The following is a 25,542-nucleotide window of genomic DNA, read 5'->3' on the forward strand; positions in this document are numbered from 1 at the left end:
TGAAGTGACCACATTGAGAGAGATAGAGACGAAGAGTGGAGAGGAGTACAAGAAAGGACCACTAGCGATTTCTCCCGGTCGGGTATATCTTGGGGGTTCCGCCTACGGGAACCCGATGCCGAAGTGAAGCGTGTCGGCTCCGGACAAGGGTCTCAAAAGTCCTACTACAGCGCGTCGGCTGAACCACACAGATCCCCTACACGACAAAGCCACGCACGGCTTAACGCGGGTGCGTCCACTTCCTACGTTCATGAGTCCGTGGTTTCGCAAAAACAATTAAATCAGAGCACGGCATAAAGGCTCACTAGAATACATAAACTCTTTGACACTTGGGCTAATTTCGTACTTTTTTCATTTTTGTGAGTACCTTTAGCGTGCACAACAATGGAGATTTATTTTGTGCGATACCCCGCTGAGAGGTTGAATTACCCAGCTGAGAGATCCAATTGTCGAAGTGAGTTTGCTACTTGGAGCCTGCTCGTGCGGCTTGGGACGCAGAAGTTTGCGTACGTGGCTTTTGTGCGTGGATTACCAAGAGATTATGCGCCTTGACCGGTCTCCCGCTACGGCGCTTCGAGACGTCTTGCAGGATATCTTCTGTGAACTTGCGCAGCTCCGCCTTTTCGTCTTCAATCAGCAGCTGGTAAACGGGGTTCAGAATAGTGTAGAAATCTGCAAATAAAGAAGGCGTTACTTTTAACTCCACACCAAGGGCTCCTAGCTGAGTTGTGTTCAGTTATACCATAGTCGTTGTAGACGTGCCAGGTGTACTTGAGCTCTCTTTCTATCTTATCTTTCCATTCTCTCTTTCCCGTACCCCAGAGTAGGGTAGCTGACCAGACGCATTGCTGGTTAACATCCCTGCCTTCTCTCTTTATTTCCTCCTCCTTCTGTTTATTTCGCACGGATATGCGCGCTTCACACAAATGCCAAATCTGTAGAAACCCTGCTGAGCACACAAATAGGTACGCAAAAACTGCCACCCTCACTTATTGTGCTTGAGAATTTCGCTAAACTATGGTTGCATCAGTACCACGAAAACATTTAAACTGGTCTGCATTGCAATGAGCATGACCCGCTTCTTTAAAGACGCAAAATAGGACGATACGGTTCGAGTGACTGTCATTGATACTCGCAATACAACAAAGCAACGAATTTCACTTCTGCCTGGAAAGTCAGTCCCCGCTGAACTTTCTTCTGACGGGTAATGTCACCTACATTCAAACTCCTCAGGATATCTGCTGAACCGACATGAGAACGCATTATGGTAACAGGGGCAAAAAAAAAAGTCATTCCATAGTTCGCGGAGGGATGTGTGGCCGGGCCAAGTTTCGTGATTACCATCGAGGACCACAAATGCCTAATGCCGTTGGAAAGGATGATTGACGAGGCGAATGGAGTTTTGTAGGTGGACTGGTTACACCTGCAATACATCTGCTTCATCGGGACGGGAGCGTCGTTCGGAAGAACACTTGCGTTTACTTACCAGCAAATCCATGCCAATATTATGAGGCAACAGCGGCATCAATAAACAGACTAATATACTTTTCTGCGACGTCAGGTACGCAGCCTGTAAATTGCCGTGGTAGCGTTAGCCGATTCCCTCTTGTGCCTTGCAAATGCGGTGTGATCACTTCTTTTTTAGTTTTTACAAAATTATTTAAAAAGACTACCTGTGGCAGATAGCATAATTCTTGCCCTGGAGCTGTATTGTTTGATAAGGCCTACATTACTAGCACGAGAAATTGAAAAAAAAAAAGAATGTTCAACCAATGAACAAAAGGTGAAAATTTAGCTTCTTCATTAATTAGGTTAGGGTACATATTGCAATTTACAAATTGTAGCCCGCGAGCTTGCAAGAAGTATCCGCTTGAAATGAATTTTCAGGATTACACCAGTTTCAAGATATTTCTCAAAAATGTAGGACGAGATGCATGGGCCTGAGCCCCCTCCAGAGTTTTCAAGAGAAAACAGAGCCCCCCCCCCCCCCCGCCCCCGCCGATGCCGAAGCCTACCCGCCCCCCTGTCCCTACACACACACTTAAAATGCCATTACCAGAGTTTTGTCACCCACATCATCTGAGGTTTCTTTGGCTTGCTTCGACCTTATAACTTAATATTTTTATTGTAGCAAATAGCTTACTTCTTCATTGTTGGCGCGGACGTACACGGCTTTTAATTCATACTTTCGCTTTATTTCTGCATATCCTGATAATAGGAGGACAGACGTATTAGAAGCACTAGTTGCGGCTGCCTCATCCATATTTTCCTGATTTCAACATCGTTTTGATTTCCACTGTAAACACAATGCACATACAGAATATATTAAAATATATACACAGGACAAGGCTCATTATACTTTTGAAAGATAAGGACGTAGCCAATTAACAATTATTTATCAAGATATGGATAGCTTATTCCTACAAAATAAATATGTTTCTGTATGTTCAATTCGCTTCAAATTCATTTGCGTGCTTTTTTCACCCTGAAAAAAGCATGCAGAGTTTAGCGACCCTCTTGGCAGAGTTTTATCAACGGCGTGTAAAGTGCACGTGAATGATATGTGTCTCAGTATTGCTTCTCTTTTCAGTAAGCAATATTAACGACTAAAGAAAAAAAAAGCAATGAAAGAAACTCTTCTAATAACTTATAACATTTATTAGAAATGGAAACATCACTACTTTCAACCTGCAGAGGTCATAAATATATAGAGGGTGTCCCAACTATCAAGCATCAAGATTAGAAAAAAACGGCAATTGCGTTACTCAAAGAAAACTTACTGCATATTGTTTCTAGTATACAGTGAAACATTCATCTTCCCGTTACTCAGAGTTAATTAGGCAATTGTAATTACTTATATAACTCGAGACGTACTGCCCTAATTATCAAAGTGTCAACGAGGCATTCGTAGGCACTGCCAAGGGACATTTAACTGCGGTATTTTCAGCCACGTGATAATTGCGCATCAATTTTTTTTTTACTGAAGACAGAAATACGAAAAATACCACGTTGCTGAGCTCCCACCCGCACCATAATGCAGTGGCCTCGAACAAGCTCCCTCTGAGTTAGCCGGAACGAAATAAAGGAAATAAAGAAAAACATCGTGACCGATCTAGTGCCTTATCTCCCGCGCCCCAGCCAAAGTAACACGCCGCGTTTGGTGTTGGAACCAAGCTGAGATAGCTGTTGTCTAAGCGTATAGATAAAGTGCACGTTTTTTTTTAAATATTTTTTTGCCATAATACGCATCACCACAAAATTGACAACGTAAGTGCAAATGTTTAAAGGTGCATTTTGTTTCATCCCAGTCGCCATGTCTTTCTTTAATGAGAAGAGGGTAAAGATTATCCTTGCCTTGAGAGCTTCAAATGACAAGGCCGCAAATATATATCAGTCATGGAAGTATGGCGGTAGACCAAACGCATCGAGGTCCATAAGAAATTATGAAAACCTGAGACAAACCGGCAGCTTCAAGAAACAGCTGCGGAGGATTCCGTCTTTCAGTCCTAGCCTGCGCACCGATGTTCTAGCATTTATGACTTCAAACCCTCATGCTAGGGTGCGGGTAGGGGCCGCCCAGGCGCCAATGTCCAAGTCGACAGTTTGGAGTATTTTAAGCGGTGGCATTTCGCCCGCACCACCTTAATCTGCACCAATGCTTGGAAGGCACGAAACTGTAGAATCGTCTATGTTTCTCGAATTTCTCACAAAAGCCGATGAGTCGCCATAATTTTTCAGCAACATCATTTGGACAGATGAGGCCAATTTTCGCAGAAACGCCCAGGTAAATTTGCATAATTCACACTATTCGACTGTCTCTAATCCACACTGGGTTCAAGCGCACTCGGCACCAGTACCAGTTGTCGTTCCATGTGGGGTTCGGAATTTACGCCGGCGCTACAATCGGCCCCATCTTCTTCGTTCACCCACTGACTGGACAGCGTTACGTGGACGAAATCCTCAAATTTGTGCTGGATAAATTTATCAGCAGGGTCCCGCTGTCAGGTCTCCCACTTCTGTAGTACCAACAAGATGCAGCACACGGCGGCAGCCGAGCACGAAAGTGGCTGGATGTGACTTTTCATGAGAAATAGATCGGAACGGGCGGGCCTGTAAATTGGCCGGCTAGGTCACCTGACCTCTCTCTCCACTCGATTTCATTCTTTGAGCTTATGTGAAAGATCATGTTTACATGATCGAGACGGACGTCAGATTAGTTCAAGGTACGGATAACGGAGTCTGCCGTAGAATGCCAGCGTCGGTCATCAAGAAAGCCACCGAAGATGTGATGAAGCGGAGTCAGTACTTCGCACACCGGCAGGGCACCTATTCGAACACGTCCTCTGGGCAGCAGCTGGTGTTCAACGGAGCTTACAAATTCATAGATAATAAGGGCACCCTGAAATTCGATGGTTTCAGATGCGTAAGTATTTCTATCCTTACACAACGGAAAAACCGTCCCCCCGTCCGCCCCGCAACACGATCGCTTTCAACATATCTCCCGCAGCAGCGAGCGACGTGCTTGCTGAGAGAACGCAGCGCTCACGGAGCTCTCGGCACATGCCGCATTCTGCCGCTTTCGCAGATCGATTTGAAGATACGGGCCGCGCCGCTGCGCCAGCCTTATAGTTGCTTACGGAGCACGGTTGATCACGGTTAGTAATGGTTCAGTGTACCTAATAAATGTTGCATATAATTCCTTCATTCGCTACATATATCTGCCTGGTCTTTTCATCCCACGTCCACATCCGCTACGGGCTATCGATAACACCAGTGAAGTTGGTTTTACTCGCCTCTTCTACGTGGACTCGTGCAGGTCTCAACAGTTCGGTGTTGCAACCGTACTTCTCCGTTTCACGGTTCTTTCGCGGTCGTTCTCGTCATACTACGTACTACGATACACCACGTCAGTACTACGAAATGCTTACGCATCAGTCAGATGAATGCCTGAAGAGATACTGCCTGGATTTTTTTTTTATTTTTTTTTGTGCAGACGTCCCGAATGCCACTTCCGCTCATTTAGAAGTGGCAGATTTACTTTCTTGAACACCTCGGCTCTGCCTTTTCTCTACACGTTGGTCGCTTCCCGGTCTGTTTATTTGGCTTTTATTTTTTGCCACGAACCTGCCACGAACCACTGGCAACCATTCTGCCTTGATTTTGCATAGCGATTCCGATTCGGTTTTGTTGTTAAACTTGTGTTGCATCGAAACCCAGCCCAATAAATGTCCCGTTTTCTGTGCGAAGAGCTTTGCCCAGGGTTTTTACTCGCTGCATGCGTGGGCTCCCCTTTCCCTAGCTGAAACCGGCGTCCGCTGCAGGTGCAAACTCCGCGCCCTGCTCCACGCATGGCGGCTCGCAGTGCGCGAACCCGCAGTGCGCGGTCGGCGCACGCGCCGTGGGCGGTGTGTGGCTGATTATTGTATTCAGAGAAAAGACGGGGAATGCGGGAGATGGAAATTCAAGACGATGAGCAAAACGTGAACAAGGTGAATGCAGGAGCCAACGTTTCGACAAGTGCACTTGTCTTCTTCAAGGCGCCTTGAAGAAGACAAGTCCACTTGTCGAAACGTTGGCCCCTGCATTCACCTTGTTCACGTTTTGCTCATTGTCTTGATTATTGTATTGCCACATGTACATGGTTATCTTTCTCGGGTGACCGTTTTTTCACCGGCTGACAAAGGTAAACGTAATCGCTCAGCGCAGGACGCGCCTGCATGTATTGGAAGCTTCTCGAATGTTATCGATGATTCTATCCGTTGTCTGTTGTCACGGAACCTTGTATAATCTGATTGCATGCGCGACGCCCATTGTGCAGTACTTTCTGGAAGACACGCGGGCACCACCGAATATTCTGGCCCCTTCGATGACTCATGTATCAAAGCTGACGCGCTTGCCCCGCACATCAGAGTTCGATGATCGCCGACTGTGTTCGCCGCTATCGTTGTGCCTTGAGTGTAACTTGCTTTTGTCGGCACAAGTTCTCCCAATAAAAAGTTTCGTCATTCACACTTTTGCGAGTGTTCTCCTTATCGTCCCTACAACGCGACAATATACAGGGTGTTCAAAGTTAAGCTTTACGGTTTTGTTAAAATTAGGCACTGAGAGGTACGCGAAGACCACCCGTGCAAATAAGTTTGTGGCCAGGGGGACACAAAGTGAGATCATAAATATTGATGTCAGCAGCCCAATGAACTAAAATTGAATAATTAACTTTTCCTTGACTGCAGTGAGTGGGTATGTTTGTATTGAAAACTTAGAGGCAGTCGTGTTTCTGCACAGTACGAGTTGGAAGAATTCTTCTAGCGTGTCTTTGCTCCGAGATATCCGACCCCAAATTGTATATGTCGTTCGCATGATTACGCATGCAAGATAGGATGGGCGCAAAGCTCCTCCCTGATGTGACAAGCTCGTTGCGTGCGGCGTTTAATCTGACAACGAGGCGGATGCCTTAGCAAAGATCATAACTGTCCCCCTTCTCCTCTCGGCTGGCGAAATAAAAAAATCGAAGAACCCGGAACCGCTGTCGTGACACGCGACCACGCAGCCTGTTGCGATGGCGGCAGCTGCCATGCCGAGAAAATGGCGCGAGCGGAGAAGCCGGAAGGCAATGCGCGTGCGTGATGTGCGCTTATGCGCGTACGTGATGCGATAAGCGTGTTTAGCAATGGGAAAGAAATTTCCCTACCAAAATTAAGAAAGGCAGGAGTGAAACCGTAGAGACGTTCACTGAGGTTCGCGCAGCGAACGCCAATTCTGAAAGATTGTTGTCCCAGTCCATGTGATATGTGGTATGGGCAGTAAGCAAAGCGCTCATATTGCGATTGAAGCGCTGAGTAATGTTCGCCTGTGGGTAGCATGACGACGTTTTCTAGTGTTTGATACCAGGGCGGAGCACCTCTTAGCAAATGTACGATTCGTAAAGTAAATAGCGTTGTAGGTTATCAACTGCGCTGGGAAGCCGAATTTCGAAAACACTTTCCCGAGGAAATTCCCGATATTTCCCGAGGACAGTGCACGCAAGGGGTACAACTCAACCCACTTTGTGAAGTGGTCGCTAATCACAAAGAGGTAGCGGTTATCCCGAGGACTGCGGAGAAAAGGTTCCATTATATCACAAGCCGCAAACTGCCAGGGGCTGTCACATAGGGCTACATAAAACTGGGCAGTGGACCACAACGGGGTTTTACCCGCCGACATGTAGAACAACGTCTAACAAAGAGGAGAGAATCCTGCAGCCTGCCTGTCCAGGTAGCAGTCTGCCACAATTTATCGTAACACTTGCTGGCGGAGCTGTGACAAGTCAAGGCGGAGTCATGTAAGCACCGGAGAAAGTTGGTTCTGAGATTCTGTGGCATTACTACCCGAAACAGAGAGTAACAGAGAGGTCCCATTTCAGTTTCTAACTAAGGGACCTCCTTCTGTATATACATATGCTGTAATTATCTCCATTTTTGTCATGAATAAAACTGATTTTGATTCTGATTCTGAACTGTCATCATCGCCGGCTTGGGAAAGTATCGAAGGAAACACCGTACCCAGTGAAGGGCATAGGAGTCGGACTCACCATTGTTGCTTGTGTGAGGTAGACTAGGGTGATGTTGGCGTGCAGCCAACCACCGGCAAAGGCCTTCCTCGCGCTTAGCAGCGAGAAGGCGCTGCCTGCTGATGAAGGGTCCCACCGTGAGTCGGCGTCAATGGCAGCAACCAGGCTAAGTGTGTGGAAGAGGACTCCGGCAAAGGCGTGCGAGAGAGGCCGTCATCCACTTGATTCAGGGTGCCAGTGCAGTGTTCAATGGTGAAATAATGCCGCTGTAACGTAAATATCACGCGGGCAAGGCATCTGCCGGGTTTCGCAAGTGCTGCAGCCAAGTGGGGACAATGGGATCTGTTTGAATTGTCAATGAGGTGCTGTCTTTCAGACCCAGTGACCGTGTGACTATTTTCTGCAGCCGTCAGTGTATGACTTGCGAAGACAGCCAGCTGAAGTGCACTTTCGAATTCCTGCAATAAGACCACTCCAAGATCATAGACGCTAGCGTCTATTTGCAACCCAAATGGCTTGCTCAGGTCCGGAAGCTTTAGGGCTGCTGTTGCAGCAATTGCCCTGGTAAACGATTGGATGGTTTATTGCTGATCTTCGCTCCAGTTACATTTGACGCTCTTGCGCACCAGTTCATTAAACGGAACCGTAGGTTCTGCACAGCACGATACAAATGCGTCGTAGAACGCTACCATGTCCAGAAAACGCTGCAAGCGTCTAGCGCCACGCGGGCTAGGGTACTCCACGATTGCAGGAAGCTTCGCTTCGTTTGGCCGAAGACGTCCGTTGTCGGCAACGAACGCAAGCAAATCGACTTTGGAGCTGGCTTACTGTAGCTTCTTTAGCTCAAATGTTAGTCCCGTTATTTGCGTTTTCTCGACAACAAAGGTAAGATATTCAAGATTGTCCTAAAAGATGACAACATCGTCCATGTATGTCATTGGGAATCGCTACCACACATCGTCGAGAACGACGTCCATTAAGCGTTGAAAGAGCTACCGAAGTTCTTCAGAAAGAATGGCATGCGGACAAATTCGAAGAGCCCTTTGTAACAGGTAAACGCAGTCATAGGAATGTCCGTGTGCTCCATCTCTCTCTGCAAAAAGCCACGAGAACAGTCAAGCGTAGTGAACATACACGCATTACTCAGACTCGACAGAATTGACTCGATTGACGGCAGAGGGTAGCGTCCTGAACTGTGGCATCGTTTAAGCGGTCAGAGTCAACGCACAAGCGTGTGGTACCGTCATCTTCTGGCGCTATAACAATGGGAGCAGTCCAGCAGGTTAGAGTCGGTCTCACCACACCGGTGTCGATAATCTCCTAGAGCGCGACGTCCAGAGGTGCCCACCTATGCACTCTCAGATGCCTTGTGTTGTCACCCAAGGTCTCGTGACTAGCGTGTCAATGCGATAACGCAGTGCAAGAGTGCAGCCTGGTTTCTCCGCTAACATGGCTGCAAGTTGTTCGAACGTGCCTGCAAGCTGTCGCTTCTGTGCGTCCTCGAAAGCACATTTTTGTAATGTATCGACGATTGGCGAAGGCTGCGAACACCCTGCCATGAAGGCCGTGCAGTCGCGGGTGTTTTGCACAGGAAGGGTGGCTATGGAAGTAAAACGACATCACGGGCTCAAGTGATTCGGAAGCCACCGTTTGACAAATAGAGCGCTAGGTTCTCCCGCACAATAAAGTCATCACCCAAATGCCAACCCGGGCAATCGGTAAATCACTGTCGACACGCTTTACCCACGAAGGAGAGCTTAAGACAGGACAGTAGCACGCGCTGTGAGAACAGCACCGTTCGAAACTCGCAGGCGCGCCAGCCGTATTCTGTTTGTCTGGCACAACTGAAAAATATCGTCTCCGATTAGCCATACATTGCCACCGGTGTCAACAATGGCGGCGATATCCGAGCCAAGAACATGTACCGCGACGGACGGTACAGGAATAGAATTTGGGGAACGAGTGCGTTCCACGCGGCAAACGAAAGGAATATCAGTTCGTTCACAACCCTCAGAAGCTACGGCCCCAGGAGGTGGTATCCTGGTTGTCCACACCCAAAGCAATAGCCAGCTTGGCTTGGGAACGGCGCGATGCGGTCACAAAATCCAGGCCAGCAGGCCCCACTCCTGGTGAGCCGCGTCCAAGAGGGCCCAGCCGCGGTCTGCGCCAGCGTTCGTCATGCCGGCGTACCACACTATATATATATATATATATATATATATATATATATATATATATATATATATATATATATATATATATATGGCGATTGAAGAACGCGATAGCTGGACAAACGGACGACAAAGAAGTGCGCGTGCTTTAGAATAAAGGTATGGCATTTCAGCCACGCCACGTGTCTTGCTTCTGATGTTGCAACAATTGACGGAATCAACCTCGTTAAGCTGCCATGGCTACCCCGAAACCTTCGCTCAACATTACGAAGTACAAAGGAATGCCAGCAGACGTCCCCGCCGACAAGTGGCTCCATCTTTTCGAGCTAAAGGTGGCTGAAGCATCATGAACACAGCGCGATCAGGTCAGTCGCTTCAGCGAATACGTCGAAGGGGAAGCGTTCAAGTAGTACCTGACAGAGATATTCGGCAACAACGAATCATGGGAAGACATCAAGCGTGGCAGGCAGGACCGCTTTGCGACGACCAATGGAGCATGCCATCCGACGTTTCATTCACTACCGACTGAAGGGACAGGCCGTCAAGGAGTACTACGACGAGAGAAGACGACTCGGTGCCTTGGCCGACCTTAAACAAGGCCACATCATCTCTGAGTTAACTGACATTGTTCCTCCTGACATGGAACTAGCGCTAGCCGGACTGTCTTGCACCTTACCATCAGAGTCTTGAACCTCACTATCAAAGGTCGCGACATCCATGAAGCGGGTGAGAGGACATTCCTTTACTCGAACTATCAGTACAATGCCAAGAGATCCACTTTTCTTCAACAAACCGCAGCACTCAACTTTGACATCTAGCCCGCGTGTTCCACGAAACGAGTGCAGATACTGCTCAGCTGCTTGTTTCTCCCGACAGTTTCATTGGCACAACGAATGTCCGCGCCGCGCAACGTGTCTGTCGTGGAGACTGTGTCGGGAAACGAGAAGAGCGACCCGCAGTTTCGCTAATATGCTTTAAAGGTCTCATCAACGGAGAACCACTCAATGTAACTCTCAATACAGGAGCAACGATTACTTGTATCAGTGAGACTGTACACAGAAAGCTCCAACTTCAGTTGATGAGAGACTCTAGCATGACAGTTCAACAAGTTACATCAAGCATTCGAACTTGGGGTCACTTAATCATTCACTTGCACATTAGAAATATAACGAAGAAAGTAGATGTGCACGTGCTCCAAGGCATGAAAATGCAGTTGATTTTTGGCCTGGACAGAGTGTCATACTTCAGTCTTTCTGTAAACTTGGAACGCAAGACAGTTACACAAGCACGTGAAATTTTGAATGCACACGATCAGAACCATTAGGAAAGCACTAAAACCTATCTGATCAAGAACCTGACAAAGGAGAGCTTGGCATAACGGCAAGGCGCTATGCTGGAATGGAGATATCTTCTCGAAATCCCATATGGATATTGGATGCATCTCTACTGAGCAACATAGGATCGCACCTACCAATGCTGTTCGAATTCATCATGCGCCATGCAGATGTTCGCAAGTAGACAAGGCATAAATAGAAAAACAAGTTGACATCCTTGTTAAGGAAGGCGTTGTGAGGCCATCATTGTCCCCCTGCGGTGCACCTGTCATGCTAGCGGAAAAGAAAGGCGAGGGACACACTCGTTTATGTATTGACTACCGCAAGCTGAAATCTGTAAGGATGCCCGATTATCAACCAATTCGCCGGGTTGACGATGTCCTTGACCACTTGGTAATTTCAAAGCTTTTTACTATATTGGATGCGACTTCCACATACTGGCATGTCCGAATGCATCCTGACAACATTCAGAAAACTGCATTTGTCACGACTAATGGCCATTATGAATGGCTGGGGATGCCGTTCGGATTAAGGAGCGCTCCTGCTACATTTGAAAGAGACTTGAAGTCAATAATAGCGAAACATCGGCTCAGTAATGTCATAAACTACTTTGGCGATGCTGTCGTATATTCAGAGACCTTTGACGACGATCTGAGAAATCTCAGAAAGCCCTTAAGTCCGATAATGTAAAACTGAAACGCAAAAAGTGCTAATTTGCCAAGTCCAGCATCGAGTATTACGGCCACCAAATTTCACAAGGAACTGTGACATCTAAGCAAAGCAACGTTGTTGCGGTACTCAACTTTCCAACACCCATACGATAGGAAGAACTTCATCGTTTTCTCGGCACCGTAGACACTTAACATCAATACATCCCTCATTTCAGCTATATCGCTCTTCCTCACACAAAACTGCTTCACAAAGACACTAAATGGACATGGACAGACGTACGCGGAAGAGCCTCTTTGGAACTCAAGAACCGCATAACTCATAAACCAGTGCCTCGCATATACCACGTTTCAAAACCATGTACTGTATAATGTGATGCGTCAGTGAAGGGATTGTTACGGTGCCGAAGCAGACAGATAACATAGACAATAAACATCCCCTTCACTATTACTCCCGTAAGCTACTCAAGCACGAAGTTAACTACGCCATCACATAGACAGAATGCGTTGCCATCGTAGACGCGATTGATAAGTGGCATTATTATCTTTATGGGGAGCCTGTCACTGTTGTAACGGATAATTCTGCGCTACAGTGGCTGACGAATGTCAAGAATTGTCAAGGTTGGCTTTTTCGGTGATCGTTAAAGTTGTCGATGTATGAGGTGAACATTAAACATCAGAAAAGCGTAAGCAATGTTCAATCACTTTTCAGAGCTTCTGTAGTGCAGCTTCTCTCACCCACCGATCTTCAGAAATGTAACAATGAGCGCCACAGAGGAACGTACCCGCTAGAAAACGGCCTAGTCATCGACAAAAAGGAAGGCCAAGGAAGATATACGTGCCTTATGAGCTGCGGCCAACTATTTTTAAGAACGCTCATCCACATTTTGGGCATGTCGGCGTGAAGAAGACAATGTCACTCCTGTCTTCAGAATAATATTGGTCAGCTATAACAACCGATGTCAACTACATTCCACAGTGTGACACCTGCCACAAATGCAAGAAGACCAAAGAAGTGAGGATCAAAGATCACTTGAGTCACTGCGTTCAGCTGAAGAATCTTTTGATGTCCTTGCAATGGACACCATTTGAGGACTTTCTGGATAAGGCTCATCAAAAAAAAAAAAAATCATCCACTTCGTCATTGACCGTGCCACTCGCTATGTACGGGTGTTCACTCACAAAAATGAAAAGAGCGACGCCTACATTTCATGCTTAAAAAGCATTTTTGATGCCGGAAAACCACGGCAGTTCCTTTCAGATCGTGGAACAGTGTTCACAATAGGAAAATCTAAGCAGTTCTTAAAGCATAACCGAATACAACAACTCGACACGTCGTCTCATGATCCACAATTCAATGGTATGAACGAGCGAACCAATCAAACCATAGTGGCCAGATTTATATGCAAGATCAACGATGAACCACAGACGTCTTGGACTAAGCTGCTATCGGATGTCATTGACGAATACAATAGAACACCTCACGAAGTTGCTGCTTACGCACCTTCGTACCTGATGTACGGAATTTTATCTTATCCAGCCATATTGAAGCCACGAGAGAAACTGTTGAGGAAGCAAGAAAAACTGCTGTTAAGAACTCGCCCGCCTACCGCAATACGAACAAAGTAATCTTTGACAGGAAGTTCCTCCCACTTGACCTTCTAGTCAGTGACTCAGTACTTTACGAGACACCATGGCATCCCAACAGCGCCAAGTTGAGTTCCGTCATGGAAGGTCCATACAAGATTCTACGCAACTACCCCCAGGGCTAGTTCGCCGTGCGGCTAATTACGCGCTCCATGCAGATACGCCAAGTACAGCTGCACGTAATCACGGTTTCACCGGTAGTGGGTTCACAAGATACACCCCAAGGTGTTTGAACCCACCACCTCCCATATTCGAAGGAAGACGCTTCTACGCAAGGTATCACCAGTGAACTATGAGATCAACCACTCAGTGATGTCTTTAGGCAGAGACAGCGACATTGTACATATCAGCAAATTGCGGCGTTATTTTGCTCCTTCTGAACTGAGGCTTTCTTGAGGGGAGGGCGAAACGCGTGACGATTGAAGAACGCGATGGCTGGAGTAGCGGAAGACGAAAAAGTGCGCGTGTTTCAAAGTAAAAGTACGGCGTGTTAGCCCCGCCACGTTTCTTGCTACTGATGTTGCACACACACAGCAGCAGCAGCAGCAAACGACTTTATTGGGGTCCTGAGGAGCTAAGCGGGGGCCTGCAGGTCCCTACCTAGCCGTTGGCTAGCCCCATGTCGGAACAGAGAGGCCATGCCTCTCCGCTCATTCACGGGCCCTCTGGACAGCCAGGAGCTGGACGTCCTGCCTCGGGTCTGTGATGGCCTTCGTCCAGTCTTCTTCTGTATTAAAATCCTGTAACACAGGGCACTGCCAGAGCATGTGATTTAATGAGCTAAATTCAGTGCCACAATCTGGGCAGAGTGGATCGATGTCCGGGTGGAGGATGTTAAAAAAGCCCCTAGAGGGGTAGGACCCTGTCTGGAGCATGCGAAGCGTGCTAGCTTGTGGCCTGTTGAGTTTATGATGGGGGAAAGGAAAACTCTGCCTATTCCCTCTGTAATGAGAGGTGATTTCATGAAAAGTAACCAGTGGATCACTGTGGACGAGCTCTCCCGAGACACCATCCCGTCGCGGCATACAAAACCTCGCGCACGGTCGTGGGCTATCTCATTGGGGTTCAGGTGACCCGGTAATACGTCTGGTCCCATGTGAGCTGGGAACCAGACTATGTGGTGAACAATGTCAGAGGGGTGTTTGCCGTTTAGAATCCTGGCTGCTTCTTTGGCTATCAATCCCGATGCGAACGCTCTAACAGCTGCTCGGGAGTCCGTGTACACCGTAGTGCGCTTTGAGTCCAGTAATCCGAGAGCTATAGCAGCCTGTTCTGCAACATCGACCGAGGAGGTTTTCAGCGAGGCTGCCGAGAGGAGTTCTCCCTTGTCATCGACTACGGCTACGGAGAACCTGCTGGCACTGGCGTGTCGCGCCGCGTCAACAAAGGTCTCCGTTCCGGATATGTTCTTTAGGAAAGTTCTAGCCCTCGCTAACCTTCGACCTTTATTGTGTTGGGGGTGGACATTTCTTGGAAAAGGGTCTACAATAAAGGAGTTCCTTGTCTGAATATCAAGTTGCGTGATATTTCCCTGATTGAAGCTAGGACGGAGGCCTGCCGCATCCAGAAGTCTTCTGCCTGCTTTGGAGTTTGATAATCTAATAATTTGTGCTGATCTTTGTGCTTCTATTAATTCCGAAGTTGTGTTGTGTACTCCCAATGTCATGAGTTTCCCTGTGCTAGCCGTGATTGGCACGCCGATCACCCTTTTGATACTTTTGCGCATAAGCGTGTCTAATTTATCCAGTTCTGTTTTCGTCCAATTGAGGGCCGCGACTATGTATATGACATGGCTGATGAGGAAAGCATGGTGAGCCCTAAGGAGTATATCCTCGCCTATGCCACCTTTCTTGTTGGACACTCTCATAATTAATCTAATAATGTTTTCAGTTTTCGTGGTGAGTTGGGCTATAGTCTTAGCGTTACATCCCTTTGAGTTTATTGAAAGCCCTAGTATTTTGATAGAGTCGACTCTCGGGATGGTGTGCCCATCTCTGGTACGAACGCTAATGGGCACCTGATCGAGTGGGGTGAGTCCCCTAGCACCTCGTCTAGCCTGTCTGTACAGCAGGAGTTCCGACTTTCCAGGCGAGAGTGCCAGTCCCGTACCTTTCAAGAAAGACTCTGTAACATCCAGAGCCTCCTGTAGAGCTTGTTCGACCGTAGCCTCCGATCCTCCAGGACACCAGATTGTAATATCGTTAGCATATAATGCATGACCTACGTAAGGAATTGCTGCAAGGCTTTCCGACAACATGCGCATTGCTATATTAAACAGAAGGGGTGAGATAACTGCCCCTTGGGGAGTACCCCTGTTTCCGAGTGTGAAATATTCTGAGACTGATTGCCTCAACTTTATCGCCGCCGTCCTGCTCTCGAGGAAGGATGCAACGAAGGAGAAGAATTTAACTCCTAAGTTCAAGGCCGATATCTCGTGAAGGATATAGTCATGTGCAATTGTATCGAATGCCTTGGATAGACCCAGCGCGAGGACCCCTTTTACATCTTTGCTTTGAGAGTCGATTATCTGTGTTTTGAGCAGGAGCATGACATCCTGCGTTGAAAGCACGGGCCTGAAACCAACCATATTGTACGGGAATAGTTCGTTGCGCTGAATATGTCTCGATATCCTGTTATGCACTGCATGTTCCGCTACTTTGCTAATGCAAGAAGTAAGGGAGATAGGTCGGAGGTTCTCCAAGCTGGGTGATTTACCTGGCTTGGGGATTAAGACCACTGTGGCCTTCTTCCAACTCTCTGGTACAACGCCCTCCTCCCATACCTCATTTATCTCCTTCACTAAAGCTTGAATTGCTTTGTCGTCCAAATTTCTTAAGAGCCGGTTTGCAACTCCGTCGGGGCCTGGGGCAGACCTTCCGTTTAAATTGTGCAGCACTTCCCTGATCTCAGCTTCCGAGAAGGGGACGTCCAGCTCTGGGGCAGGCGCGCCCTCATACTGAGGGAGGGGAGAACCTGGGCTTTGGCCAATTGGAAGGTATTTGTGCGCTAGTTTCCGAAATATGGAGGCCTCTGAGATGCCTTCCATTTTTTCCTTATTAATTAATCGGTCTATGACTAGTCTCTGATTACATTTGGATTGCCCATCGTCTAAGAGATGTTTAAAGAGGGTCCATTTGCCTCTGTTGTGCATTTTTCCATCGGCTGCGGAGCAGGCGTCTCTCCATTGCTGTTTATTAAGTTCGGAGCAATGCTCCTCAATGAGTTTATTGAGCTCCGCGAATATATACACAAATATACACACACACACACACACACACATATATATATATATATATATATATATATATATATATATATATATATATATATATATATATATATATATATATATATATATATATATATATATATATATATATATATATAAACACCCTTTTAAGCTATCCCATCCCCTTATACCACGTGACCAGGTTCCCATACTTCTCAGAAATACTTTTCTTCCACTTTGATACTCGTAAAGCTAACGCATTACAATGTGTTCCATGGGTGCTTCAGCATGGTATAATCAGGTTACTTACCTAGTGCGTTCTCTTTGCTCAATCCTAGTTCCCCAGTCACACGGAAGACTTCACAAGCGAGCGGAGCCAAGTTCGTGGCTCGCACGAGATTGACCAGATATAAGCGCAGTGAATCGATGTCTTCCAGACTTCTAGTTTCCGGAAGGACGCGCAGGAGAATCTGTGGGTCCAAAAAGAAAGCACATCATGCGGTAAGAACATTAACACGTTCGCGCAGCTGGTATTGGCTGTTTTATTTAAATTTGATTAATTAGGCATAACATTTTATTTTCATCAGCATGCATTGTCTTTTCGTTATTGAATGAACATCCTTTTACTGCGCCTTCTAGTTGTGGCCTCTGTAGGCTTCCTAACACGTACTTTATGTTATCGAGATCGAGCAAGGTTTTAAGGTCCACGGGATATGTTGTGTGTCCATTGTCGGCCAAGTATGCGGAATGGGTACTAGGCACATTGGCACAAAGGATGTAACTCTCTTAACTGAAATAATCGAAATTGTTGCTATAAACAGTCCCGGAATGCGCTAAATCTCGCCGTCGATAGGCTCATACATAAGCAGGTCACCTCGGGCCTCATAAACGATGTAATTGTCAACGACCTGGCGCCAACTTACCTACCCGTCAAGGAAGGAGATTCGCAAGGCATAAGCGCGAGAGTGGCTTACCCGGGGCTGGACAGGCCAGAATTAGACGAACCTTTTACGATTTCAGAAATCAGAGACGTACTCTTCAACCTAAATGGAAGATCGGCCCCGGCGCCAGACGGGGTCACCAACAAGCTCCTCCGGAACCTGGATGACAAGGCCATCGTAATCCTAACGGCAGAGATAAACGAGGTGTGGAGCTCGGGGCAGGTCCCGTCGGAATGGCGCACCGCCAAGGTGGTGCTCATCCCCAAACCGGGGAAACCTCCGCACATAAATAACCTGCGCCCCATCTCTCTAACATCGTGCATTTGCAAAGTGGCAGAACATGCAGTACACAATCGAATCGTCGAACACGTAGAAAACCACGAACTATTTAGGCATAATCTAATAGGTTTTAGAAAGGGACTCTCCACACAGGACGCAATGCTCCTCCTGAAAAGATCTATATTCGATAACGAGACGCGGGATGTACGAAGTATCATTGCACTCGACCTCGCTAAGGCCTTTGACAAGGTGGCTCACGAACACATCTTGAACGAAATATCCCATCTCAACCTAGGGCGGAAATTCTTTAATTTCACTCTCTCGTTCCTATCGGAAAGGAAAGCGTTCCTTCGACTGGGCACGATCTCGGGCGGTCCGTACGAACTGGGAAACTGCGGAGCCCCTCAGGGCTCGGTCCTATCCCCGCTACTATTTAATATCGCCATGCATAAACTCTGAAAGGCTGGCCGCACTCCCAAAAATAGGCCACGCAATCTATGCAGACGATATCACAATCTGGTCCCCGGGGGGATCTTTGGCCGATCTAGAGCAATCTCTCCAGGCGGCCATAGATGTAACGGAAGAATTTCTTACATGCACGGGTCTCAAGCTGTCACTGACCAAATCCGAACTCCTCCTCTAGAGACAGTCGAGGCAGGGCGTTAGGAACCTCGAGCCTCTGGAAACGCTGCCAGTCGAAATTACAACATGAGAAGGGCACCCCATTCCGAGGGTGAACTCCATCAAAATTTTAGGACTTTTAATAAACGCCAAAGGCTGTAATGCAGAAGCTCTAAACAAGCTGGGCGCGCAGGCGAAAAATATACTAAGACTCATAACTAGAATCGCAAGCAAAAGGGGGGGACTCAAGGAGGACAACCTACTCAGGGTCTTCCAAGCTTTCTTCATCAGTCACATTACTTACACGGCACCGTACCTCGAATGAAGCAAAATTGAAAAGAACAAACTCGACACGCTCATCAGGTCCGGCGTCAAAAGAATACTCGGTATTCCACAATCCGCTAGCACATTAAAGCTACTTGAACTCGGAATTCACAATACCACAGACGAATTAATTGAAGCACGGTTTATTGCACAGATCTCCAGGCTCTCGTCAACTAAGCCGGGAATCAAGATTCTTGATGAAGCTGGTCAGCTCCCTATACAGGCACCGCTCAACCGACACCCCCTGTCTAAATTAGCCCGTGAAGGTATAAAGGTTGAGCCCGTGCCGAGGAACATCCACCCAATATATAACGAAGGTCGCAGAAGAGCGCGGGCTAGAGCCATCCTTCGACGAATCGATCCTTACGGGGCAGATGCATTCTTCGTCGACGCCGCCAAATATGGCAGCGAAGACAGGTTTGGAATCACGGTCGTTGACGCGCGTGGAACACTTATCAGCGCCGCATCAATCTACGCTAAACACGCGAACGAGGCGGAGGAAACCGCGATAGCCTTGGCTCTTCAAGCCGCAAAAGGCCCGGCGTCCATTTTCTCCGACTCGCGCACGGCGGTCAGGGCTTTCTCGTCCGCTCTAGTTTGTAAACACGCAGCCGACAGCGTTAACAGATGCTTTCGTATTAATACGCGAGAAGAAACCGCAGGTCATACCATAGCATGGTTCCCGGCCCACATGGACGATGTAACTAACCGAGCGGGTTGCAACCCTAACGAGCGGGCCAACTGCCTGGCGCGTGAATTCACGAACCGCGCCCGAGCTAGCGGTCCGGCTCTCCGGCAGGATTGCCCCCTTCAAAGATAAACTTACAACCTTTCACGAAATTACGTCACATTACAGACACAGCAGGAGAAAATTCCCTTCCCCCAGCCCGAAACTGAACAGGGCTCAGGCTGTTACTTTCAGGCTTTTACAGACGAGATCGTACCTCACTCCGAGAACGCTTAGTTGGATAGACCCGAACTTTCCGCAATCGTGCTCCAAATGCGATCACGCGTGCTGCTCCTTCGACCACATGCTCTGGCTGTGCCCGTACAATGCGGGCTCCGACTTTCATAACCAGTCCAAGTGGGACGCCTTGCTGAAGAGCTCGGATTTCCCAAACCAACTATACAGGCCGTCCAGAGGGCCCGCGACGTCGCGGAGAGTCGCCATCTCCCTGTCCCGTCGTGGGCGGAGCCACCAACTTGATCGGGGAACCTTCGGTTCCCCCAATCAAGTTTCTCAGGACACTCTAATAAAGTTCTTGTCACTGTCACTGTTGCTTGAAAATTTGAATTTATTCCTTAAATTTGTTCCTTATGGGCGACGTGATTGAATGTCCTGTTTCGCCCTCTGACCCATAGACACCGTACATCGCGTGCCTACGAAGTCTGGCGAAAAAAACATAATTGCCCGCTTCTGCTGCCGTGACAAGAAAACCGAATTTCTGCGCAAAGCGAGAAAGGCTCGCCTACAAACTAACCAAATTGGTTTCTCAGGCTCCACTCCACCCCCAGCTCCAGTCTTTGTAAATGACCATTTAACTCCCGACAACAAGAGGCTTTTCGCGAAGGCACTAGCCCTAAAGAAGGATAGCAACTGGCAGTTCCTGTGGACAGATAATTGCCTCATTAAAGCTCGTAAGACCAGTGACAGCAAAGTATTCCGCATTTCATCTGAGGCAGATCTGCGCATCTTCACCTAACCGTCTTTCATTAATCTTTTCCTTGCGCGTGCGCACCTTAATCTGCCATGTCTTTGATATCCCCACAAAGATTCAAGTATCAACTTTCAAGTAATAATCGTTCACTGATCCATTTTAACGCTCGAAGCCTTAGGAGGAATCATGATAACATTAGTAACTTTATCAACAATCTTGATCACTCGTTCTCGTTTATTTGTGTTTCTGAGACCTGGCTTTCTGACAACGATTTCAATTTATACGGTTTTCCATCTTACAGTTCTGAGTACTGTCATCGTTCGTCTGATAGTCATGGAGGTGCTGCTATTTTGATTGCTTCGGACGCCACTTACACCCGTAGGCACGATCTTTCAATAAATGTTAGTTCCTGTGAGGCTATTTGGATTGAGGCTGAACAACCTTTCTTTGCACATAATCGAAAAAATCTTATTCTTGGTTCCATCTACCGTTCCCCATCATCTTCTGTCACTGATTTCCTACTTGCTCTTGACGTCATACTTAACAAATTATCGTTCGAAAACAAGAATGTTTTAATCGTTGGCGACATTACCATCAACTTTCTCGATACAAATACCAGCGTATATTCTGCCTACTCAGACTGCTTTTTCGGATATGGCTACGAGTCGCTTATTAATTGCCATACCAGATGTAGCCATAACGGAACGCAGACACTTCTTGATCATGCGTTATCTACATAACACCGTCCCCTGTGTCGGGAGTAGTGCGTACTGATATGACCGATCATTTTCCCATTTTCGTTACATTTAACAGTCTAGCGCCAATCCCCAACATCTCTTTCAGTACATCAGTATTTAACAAAGATACATTTATTGATACCATTAGCGATACTAATTAGACTCAGGTCAATCTATTGGAAGATCCGGCAGCAGCAGTTGATGAATTCTCTACGTTGTTTTTACATGCCGTTTCAATGAGCACCCGGACCGTTAAGTGTAAGAATAAATATAAGTATGCCTGCAACTCGTGGATGACGTCCGCATTACTGACCAGATTAAGGAAAAAAGATAACCTATACAGGAAAACTAAGCGGCAACCTTTTAACTCTAATCTGCCCTGCGTTATAAAAAATATTGTTATGCTCTTAACACGCTACTTAAACAGGCTAAAAGGCGCTACCATGATAATGAATTTAATAAACACAGCAATAATCCAAAAAAGCAATGGAAGCTTCTTAACGAATCATGAATAAATCTTCTACGCCTGAACACTGTTCTAAAATTAACCTGAATGGTACAACATACCACGAGCCCACTCATGTCGCCAATGCCTTTAGCGACTATTTTGCTCTGTCACAAATAAATAACAACCCAGTCACTCAGCCAACCTTGTCGAGGTTACCTCACTCATTTTTTCTTTCCCCTGCTACTGTTCCAGAGGTGTATTTAACAACCTTTAGCCTGAAAAACACAAGCCCAGGTTTAGATAACATTTGTGCACACCATTTAATGTTAGTTGCTAATATTATTGCTGAACCAATATGTATCGTAACTAATCGCATTTTCGAATCCGGCACTTTTCCTCTATGTCTAAAGAAGGCAAAGCTTATTCCCGTATTTCAGAAGGGTGCCAAAGACCAAATTTCTAACTACAGACCAATATCTATTCTTTCGTCTTTAAGTAAGATTATTGAACATTTATTAGTTAAACGTTTCAATAACTACCTTGAAACATTTAGTATAATTAATCCCTGTCAGTTCGGCTTTCGTTCCGGAAGTTCTACTTGCTTAGCATTGCTCTCTTTAACCGATTTTATTAAGAAATCTATAGATTGTGGTAAATTCGTTGGCTCTGTCTTTTTGGATTTCACCAAAGCTTTTGACACGATTAATCACAGCATTTTGTTCACTAAACTTGAAGCATACGGTATTACTGGTCCCGCCTTAACTCTATTAAAAAGCTATTTGTTGGATAGGCAGTACGTGGCTTCTGTAGCGGGTGCCCTTTCTCAAACTAAAATAATTAACTTAGGTGTACCCGAGGGGTCCATTCTCGGTCCATTACTATTTATTATTTACATTAATGACTTACCCGACCTTTTACATTCATCTCACTGTGTTTTATACGCCGATGACACCACCTTATCATAATCCGACACGTCGTTATTCTCATTAACATCAAAGTTAAATGCTGCGCTAACTGACGTTATAGAATGGTGTCTCAGTAATTACCTAATTATTAATCCCGAGAAAACTAAATATATGATATTCAATAGTGGTCACAGGGTCCTAACTTCTCCACTAGCGTTAACACTTGGTGCTCATCAAATTCCACCCGGTGACTTGGTTCTATTCCTCGGTGTTCTCCTGGACGCTAACCTCAAATTTGACTCCCACGTTAACAATATTAAGAAAAAAAACGGCATTTGGCATTCGCGCTCTAATAAAAGCACGCGCCTTCTTTTCTCACAAGGCTCTTTTATCACTTTACTTCGCTTTTATTCATAGTCATATTAACTATGGAATCGCTGCCTGGGGCAATACCTCCAATTGCCACCTGTCATCAGTTCAGCATTTACAAAATCAAGCCATTCGTATCATTACTAGCAGTCCTCGCCAGTCAAATGCATCCATTTTGCTCCGTCAAAACCTCATTTTACCGTCCGTGAACTTGTTTCAATATAATTTAACAATCTTATTTTTCAAGTTACTTAACAACCAATTGCTTCACGAAATCGTTGACCTAAGTGATTTACGTAACTGCAATAGAACTACGTTTGCCTTTAACAGAAATTTTTTACTGCCTTGTGTCCGTACCAACTATGCTAAACTAACATCATCTTTCGCTGGCATATCTTTATGGAATCGCTTACCATCAAACATAAAAACACTCACATCATTGTATGCCTTCAAAAAATCCCTTAAAGAGTTCCCTTTGAAGCAGTGACGCAATTATCGTTCCAAATGTTTTATTTATTATCACTATTTTCTCCTATGTTTTGCTGCTCACATGCTTGCTGTTGCCTTTAGTCGTTTTGTTCATAAATGCTTCTTTTTTATGTATTCTCATGCTTTTTATGTCTGTTGAAATTTTGTATATGTATATTTTTAGCGCACTTATATTTTTACTTCATGTTCATTTCGGCCTGCCGATTATATTTTTCTCTATTTCGTTCTGTTCCTTCTTTACATAATTTAAAGGTTCTGTTGTACGCCGATATTATTTGTATTATTTGTTAGTATTAGTGTACATTGTAATCATAATCACTTTTCGGTTGTTGCACTAGAGCTCTTCGTTTCTTTTAGTGTACATTCTATAAATTTTATTTCTGTCCTGCCACCTATGTAATTTTTTTTTCTAATAATTACCCACCGAGAGTGCTGGTTACAGTCTTCGACTTTGGGACCCTCGTCTGTAAAACAAAAATGTAACCGTTTCTTTGTTTGTAGTGAATAAACTTGATTTAATTTGATTTGATTTGAAATTTATATATGTGTAGTATTTCTTTGTGTATACACCTATCCTCACCATTCTTCTTTCGACAGAGATCATGCATCGCATACGCCAGCCGCAGCAGCCAAGTAGCTATGGGATTGCGCTGCTTAGCTCAGGTCATGGACCTAAGTGCGGCCGCGGCGACCACGTTTTGATGGGGGTGAAATGCAATAACGCACGTCTACTTATATTTACATGAACGTTAAAGAACCCATGGTAGTCAAAGTTTTTCAGGAGTTACCCATCATCATATATGGTTTTGGCACGTACATCCCTAGAATTTGAATTTAATAATACATCGCCTTAGTCTGTAAAATAACGGCCGTGTGCATTCACCCGATATGATGTTAGCATATGGCATAGCTTGTGAACGGTGTAATGCATGAACTTCAGCAGGGATTATGAAATGTGGATTTTTATGGCGCAAGGGTCAGGTGTACCCAATAAGTGCGAAGACGAAGTTCTGCAAAAAAAAAAAAAGCTTAGTGAGAGGGCGATGCACATGAGTCTTTCAAGTGGAGGTATGTAAACGTGGCTGTAAAGGGTGTGGAATTCGTCGGCTGTAAAAATACGTAGCATGTATATTCACATAAAACTGTCAAGTATCGTTTGACATTCTTTATGCGGCGATGTGAAGGTGATAAGTAATAAGGAAAGGAAGTGGTGTTTAGATCGATTTTTGATTTGGTTACATTTTAAATTAATTTCGTAGAGCATTGCAGTCTCGATACATTCTTCGTGAACAAAGGCTTGGATGGCGATACTGTTTGTTAAAACAGCTATCGCAGCTACAGCTTTTACGAAGCGATGCTACGACTTAGTTTCTTGGACAGGTAATACGTATACGTACATTCTTTAAAATTGAAAAAAAAGCCCCTTAGTGCAGAACAGCGGTTCAATACTAAGGAAGAGTGTGGGATATAGAGGAATGTGCCTTTGATATTGTTACGCGCTATTCCCGCGCACTGAAGCACGCATCCTGCCGAGCGTGCAAGAATGCGCCAGAACGACGGTAAAGACAATCAGAGTAGCGCTCGTGCTGTTGTTCTGCCATCTAGCCTCCAGCCATTTCTCTCTTTATATATATCGTAAATGCAATTTCCTATCCCTTTTGGGTGCTCTCATCCCCGTGGCATTTTGGTGGAGGTGCGGGTTACCCACACGGCACAATGGAGCTCCGCAGCGGCCGCGCTTGGATTTCTTCACCAAGGGGGAAGAGGGGTCGGCGCCCGCCGAGGCCATTCCAACGACAACGGTCGTCCTGGCTCAGCTAAAAGACTCAGGCACATTCTGCGGGACTGACAATGTTGACATCGAGGACTGGCTATTGTACGAGCGTGCAAGAACAATCACTGGGATGAGACGATCGTGTTGGAAAACGTCTTATTTTACTTCAAAGGAACAGCGAACGTGTGGTTTGAGAATAACGAAGACGAAATTGGGAGTTGGGATGCATGCAAGAAAAAGATGCGTTCCCTGTTCGGCAAGTCTGCAGGTAGAAAGCCAGCAGCAAGGAAGTAGCTGGCATCTCGAGCGCAGACAGCGACAGAGTCATGCCTGACTTATATACAGGCCGTGCTTGCCCTTTGCCGCAAAGCCGACCACGACATGACGGAGTATGAGAAAGTG

General features: G+C 46.1%; 1 protein-coding gene across 1 annotated transcript in view; it reads right to left on the bottom strand.

Moving 5' to 3' along the window:
* Window positions 1-334: 334 nt before the first annotated feature.
* LOC126524415 (juvenile hormone acid O-methyltransferase-like) overlaps window positions 335-25,542 on the bottom strand; it is a 74,135-nt gene continuing 48,927 nt past the window's right edge. The window contains exons 4-5 of the mRNA XM_050172734.3: window positions 16,906-17,065; window positions 335-672 (exon numbers count right to left, since the gene is read on the bottom strand). Coding sequence (XP_050028691.1) covers window positions 464-672; window positions 16,906-17,065 — 369 coding nt within the window. The 3' untranslated portion in view covers window positions 335-463. The remainder of the gene's footprint in view (window positions 673-16,905; window positions 17,066-25,542) is intronic.

The sequence above is a fragment of the Dermacentor andersoni genome, chromosome 3, assembly GCF_023375885.2.
Source record: "Dermacentor andersoni chromosome 3, qqDerAnde1_hic_scaffold, whole genome shotgun sequence".
In the NCBI taxonomy this organism is placed as follows: Eukaryota; Metazoa; Arthropoda; class Arachnida; order Ixodida; family Ixodidae; genus Dermacentor; species Dermacentor andersoni.